The sequence below is a fragment of the Pongo abelii genome, chromosome 19, assembly GCF_028885655.2.
Source record: "Pongo abelii isolate AG06213 chromosome 19, NHGRI_mPonAbe1-v2.0_pri, whole genome shotgun sequence".
NCBI classification, from domain to species: domain Eukaryota; kingdom Metazoa; phylum Chordata; class Mammalia; order Primates; family Hominidae; genus Pongo; species Pongo abelii.
In genome coordinates this window covers 49,806,755-49,812,754 of record NC_072004.2, presented here as the reverse complement: position 1 = coordinate 49,812,754, position 6,000 = coordinate 49,806,755, and the positions used below count along the sequence as shown (strand labels likewise).

Sequence of the window (6,000 nt, the reverse complement as noted above, 5' to 3'; positions counted from 1 at the left end):
AAAATCAGGCACTTTACACTCATTTTCTCTTTTCATCCTCATGCAACCCTGGGCACTAAATATCGTATGCTGTCATTTTATTGATGAGGAAACTGACGCTCGAAGTAGTTAAATCCTTTGCCAAAGATCACACAGCTACAGCCTACCCCTTATTAAGTGCACACTTCGTGATGCCATGCACCCTGTTCAGTAATTTACAGGCGTTATTATCTCATTAAATCTCCCCAACAGTCACAGAATATCGGTATTCTTATTATCCCATTTACTGATGAGAAAAGTGGGTTCAGAGTGGGTGAGTGACTGGTCCAAGACCACACAGCCAGCAGGTGGCTGAGGCAGGACTCAGAGGACTAGCAAAGGAGCAAGTCTGGAACTCAAACCCAGTTCTGACTCCAGCTCTGTGCGCCTTCTCTCGCACCCCGACCCTGGGTGAGGGCCTTGCTCCCACCCAGCTCCCCACCCAGCTGAAACAATCAACGACCCTCTGGTAGACCAGGACCTCTCTTCATCGAAGTCTTAGGTAGCCACGCTTGCCAAGAGAAGGCCTTTCTTCCTTCACCCTCCCTGGACAGATCCGTGTCAACTGGAGGTGGCGGGCGAGAGGACCGATTCGCAGGGCGGTGGCGGGCGCAGGGCGAGGCTGGGCAGCGAACGGAAGAGGCTCCGGGACCGCCGCGCGTTCCAGCGGCAGAGCAGGGTGGGTGGGGCGGGCGTGCCGGGCCTCCGCCCCCTCCGCCTGCCTTTCTTTCCTGCCTCTCTAGGTCCCCGGGGCCGGCGGACCCGCGGGCAGGCACTGCTCGGACTGGACGACCTCTGGCCGGCTCCCGGCGAAGGGCAGCGGAGGAGCGGCCCAGCGCGCGCAGCTAGGGCACTGGTGAAACCCCGGGACAGTCCCTCTCCGTGCGGGGGCGGCGCAAAGCAGTCCCATCCCCGGGGTCCCGGGCGCGGCTGACTGCCGGCTGGTTCCCTGCGCGCAGTAGCTCCCCGAGCCGGGCTGCACCGGAGGCGGCGAGATGGTCGCGCGCCTCGGCCTCCTGCTGCGCGCCCTGCCGCTGCTACTGTGGGGCCGCCTGGACGCCCAGCCGGCGGAGCGCGGAGGCCAGGAGCTGCGCAAGGAGGCGGAGGTACGCGGTGTGTACCTGGCGGAGAGCGGTGCGTGTGCTTGAGACCTGTCAGAACTCGGCAGTCAGGCCACCCGGCAGTCGCCTGTGAGCAGACAATCTGCGTTACCCTACCCCTGTCCTCCGCCCCCTTCGCACTTGAACATAAAGAGCCAGGCAGTTTTATCCCCGTGCCAGGCTGGAACCACACAGGCACGCGGATCCGCACTGATGGGCTGGGGTGGGTGCAGAGACGAGACTGGACAGGTAAAGCCCAGAGGGGACATCCTACCCTAGCTTGGCACGGGGCCACTCTCTCTCACCACCTAGGCTGGGGAGAATGACGTTCATTCGTCGGATGCCCCCGAACCGTGTGGAAGCCTCGGTTTGGTGCTGTGGAGAGGGTACCGCTGGCTGGCCGGGACGCGGGACACAGCGCTGGCTTCCTGGCCGGGGACCGCCGCTGACCTGCTTGAGCAAGCCATTTAAACTGCTCAGAACTAGTTTCTTTGTCTGTAAAATGGGCAAGAGTAGTATACTCTCAAGGGTTGCTTCTAAGGAGCTTTAAACGGGGCTTCAGGACTGTACTTAAGGGGGCAGGAAGGTGAACCTTAGAGAGCTCCCTTTCCATTCTCTTGCTTTGGACTCAACTTGCTTGTGTAGGTTGCGCAAGGGGAATTTTTTTGTGAGGGAGGGATGGGGATCAATATAGGGCGTCTATTTTCTAGATAAAAGTGTAGGCCGGACGCGGTGGCTCACGCCTGTAGTCCAAGCACTTTGGGAGGCTGAGGCGGGCGGATAACCTTAGGTCAGGAGTTCGAGACCAGCCTGACTAAGATGATGAAACTCCGTCTCTATTAAAAATACAAAAATTAGCCAGACGTAGTGGCGGGCGCCTGTAATCCCAGCTACTCGGGAGGCTGAGGTAGGAGAATCACTTGAACCCTGGAGGCAGAGGTTGCAGTGAGCCAAGATCCTGCCATTGCACTCCAACGTGGGCGACAGAGCGAGACTCTGTCTCAAAAAAAAAAAAAAAAAGTGATTGTAATAACACAACAGTATCGTTTCTTTCCTCCCCCAAAGAAGCATGTCTGCTTGTGTTCTTAAATCTTCTCAAGAATACGGCCAGGGTCTCCACTATTTTAAGGAGAAGGGATATGAACAGGTTTTGTTTTTGTTTTGAGACAGAGTCTCGCTCTGTTGCCTGGGATGGAGTGCAATGGCTAGATCTCGGCTCACTGCAACCTCTGCCTCCCGGGTTCAAGCGATTCTCCTGCCTCAGCCTCCCAAGTAGCTGGGATTACAGGCATGCACGATCATGCCGGGCTAATTTTTGTATTTTGAGTAAAGACGGGGTTTCACCATATTGGCCAGGTTGGTCTCGAACTCCTGACCTAAGTGATCCGCCTGCCTCGGCTTCCCAAAATGCTGGGATTACAGGCGTGAGCTGCTGCATCCAGCTGGAATATGAACAGGTTCTGAATTACTGAGCCCAGTGCTCTGCCCTGAGACTCTTGCTCCTCTAAGAGCTTCTTTCCTGCCCTCAAACTGCCCGTTGAGAGCTTCTCAGTATCCTCCCTACTCCCCTTCCCTAGAAGGGCAAGCTGAATTTGGGGAAACTGCAGAATGAAGAGGGCCCTCTCTGAATGCCTCATCCTTCCATCAGCCAGCTCCCATCACTACTGGGGAATATTTGGAAATGACCCTGCTTCAACAAGGGATCATCTCTCGTCGCCTTCCACCCCTCCCCTTCCTAGCACTGGGCTCTTGCTCTGTGCTGTCTGGTTTCTCTGCGTATTCAGAGAAGCACTTTGTTTCTCTGAATTGAGACTCTTACAACATCAAGTACAGAGTCTTTGCAGCCCCAGGAGAAGGCTTCTGTCTGCCAAGCCAAGTCTTGTTAAGAGTCCCACCCCACCTCCCTGCAAGTGCGGGTCCCAGGCAATCCCTGGCAAGGGAACAGAGGCGTATCTCTGCTGTCCGTGCCTGTGGTGGCCCCAGATGGAGAGAATTTCATCTTGGGGTATGCTTGGGAAACTTAATATCCAGCAGACTGAGTTTCTTTCAGTCTATTTAACATAAATTGGGGGAAGGGGATTTTTAACTCTGAGAACAAGAAAATATTTTAAAAGCATAAAAACTCTGGAAATGTGTAATGGGTGTGTATGTGTCTCTATATGCCTATGCAAGTACACGTGTGTGTGCATATATACATATATTACATATATACACACACAACTGGGGATGTGTCTATGTCTATATGTGTTTTTGTATATGGTTAATTGCATGAGCTTCAGTGCCAGAGAAACCCATATGTAAACCATGGGTAACTCATTTAACTCTATAAACCTCAGTTTTCTTCTCCATACAGTGGGGGTTAATAATGCCTATTTCACAAGATTGTTGTATGGTTTCATTGAAATAACATACGTACAATGCCTAGCACAGTTCATAGGACATACAAAGCAATCTATAAAAGGAAGTTGCTCTCAATGTTGTTATTACCTTTATCATTACTTTAGAGAACTGAGCTTCGGCTTAAAGTCTGGGTTTGAAGACTAGCTCCCCCACAACAATAATACAGGACAAAATATATAACGCAACTATTTTCAGCATTGGACAACAGACAGCACAGAGCTGCAATTCCTAGAGTATTTTAGTTACTATGACTACATTACAAATTACCCCCAAAACTTAGTGAAGTAAAACAACCATTTATTAAGTTCACAGATACTGTGAGTCAAAATTTCAAATAGGGCACATCAGTGCAGCTTGTCTCCATTCTACAGTGTCTGGGGCTGGAATCATCTGAAGTGTGTTTAGATATCCGGCAGTCGATGCTGGCTGTTGGCTGGTGGCCTCAGTTATTTTTCACATGGACCTATCCACGTGGTCTGTCCATGTGGGCTAGTTTAGGCTTCCTTATAACATGGTGTCTGGGTCCTGGGGATGAGTGTCGGGAGCGGGGAGAAGAGAGAGGAACTATATCCTTTTTGTGACCTACTATTGCTTCTACTGCACTCCATTGGCTAGAGCAGTCACAGCTGCCTCCCAGGTTCAAGGGGAAAGATCATAGACCCCACAATTGCTGGGAGGAGTGTTAAAGTCACATTGTGAGAAGAACGTGGGAATGGGAGATACTGTTGTGTCATTTAGGGAACAACCATCCACAGAAGGAAAACCCAGAAAGTGAGCCCCACAGTTGCCCCAGTTCTTTGCTTGGAGACAATTCCCGACTGCAGTGCGGGGAACTAGACCTCAAGCAGAACACAGCAGTCCTGCTGTGCTGAGGGACAAAGCTCAGAGTTCAGGGCTGTTGAAGTAGCTGGAATCTGTGGAGCGGTGCGTCACAGAGGAGGGAGCTATACTGAAGGGGGTTCCCATAAGTCTGTATAGGGTTCACTGCAAGTCCTTGCCTGGGGACTGTGCTAGCACGTGTAGGGTGAGACTGTGGGATGCTTACCAGAGAACAGCTGCTATGTGATTGAGAACAGGAAAAAAGACTGGAGAAGTTGAGCAGTTCTGGAAGATATTGGCAGTCTGGGCCATCCAAAATGGAAAAAACTCTTTAACACCCTGGGCATCTATGTAAAACACCAGCAATGCCATGCTTTAGGTGTAAGCACCATGAACTAGAGTAAGACCTACTCTAACAAAGCTTGGAAATGAGTAAACATAAAACACTTATTTCCCTTGTCATAATTTCTTGTCATAAAAGACAACTGGCTGCTTAAAGCAAAATAATAACATCATAAGTTGGACTTTATTTTAATTTTTTGAGAGAGCCATGGCTCACTGTGGCCTCAATCTCCTGGGGTCAAGTGATCCTCCTGCTTCAGCCTCCTGAGTACCTGGAACTACAGACACATGCCCAACTAATTTTAAAATATTTTTGTAGAGATGAGGTCTCCCCATGTTGCCCAGGCTCGTCTCAAACTCCTGGACTTAAGCAATCCTCCTGCCTCGGCCTTCCAAAGTGCTGGGATTAAGGCTGGAATTCTACTACTCTACAATAGTAGAATTTTATTTGCCCACCCCTGCTTCCCTTGGCCAGTTGCTGTGCCACTGTCATAACTACTTCTTTTACATGTGTTTTAAAGTCCAACTTATGGCGATGCCCCCTTATGGCCATAAGTTGGACTTTAAAACACATGTAAAAGTAACAGTTATGACAATGGCACAAGGCAAGTGGGGGCAGGTAAATGGAATTCTACTATTGTAAGATTAGTACTTTTGTGGCTGGGCACAGTAACTCACGCCTGTAATCCCAGCACTTTGGGAGGCCGAGGCTGGAGGATTGCTTGAGCCAAGGAGTTTGAAACCAGCCTGGGCAACATAGAGAGACCCTGTCCCTACAAATTTTTTTTTTAAAAAGCATTAATACATTTGTGATTTGGAATGTCAGTGTGAAGTGGGAAATGGGATGTGTCAAGTGGGAAGTGAGAGATGGAGGTTTCACCATGTTGGCCAGGCTGGTTTCAAACTCCTGACCTCAAATGATCTGCCTGCCTTGGACTCCCAAATTGCTGGGATTACAGACTTGAACCACCATACCCAGCCTCTACAGACTAATTTCTGTGTATATATATTTGGATATCCTGGACATTTCATATAAATGGATCGTATTATATGTGGCCTTTTGGAACTGGATAGTTGGAAACTTTAACACCACTCTCCCAATAATGAATAGAAAAAATAGACCAAAAAAATCAGTCAGGATGTAGCAGACTTGAACAATACTGTAAACCTTCTTGACCTAATTGATGTTGATAGAAAACTACACTTGAGAACTCCAGATACACATTCTTTTCAGGTGCATATCAATAATTTACCAACTGAGACCATAGGCTGGGCCATAAAATAAGTCTCAGTTCATTTAAAAAATTTAAATTTTGCAAAA

At 49.5% G+C, this 6,000-nt stretch overlaps 1 protein-coding gene across 1 annotated transcript in view; it reads left to right on the top strand.

Annotated features, from left to right (window-relative positions):
- The first annotated feature begins 749 nt into the window (after positions 1 to 749).
- Positions 750 to 6,000, top strand: part of MMP28 (matrix metallopeptidase 28) — a 29,712-nt gene continuing 24,461 nt past the window's right edge. Inside the window, exon 1 of the mRNA XM_002827268.5 lies at positions 750 to 1,124. Within this exon, the coding sequence (XP_002827314.5) occupies positions 1,014 to 1,124 (111 nt within the window). The 5' untranslated portion in view covers positions 750 to 1,013. The remainder of the gene's footprint in view (positions 1,125 to 6,000) is intronic.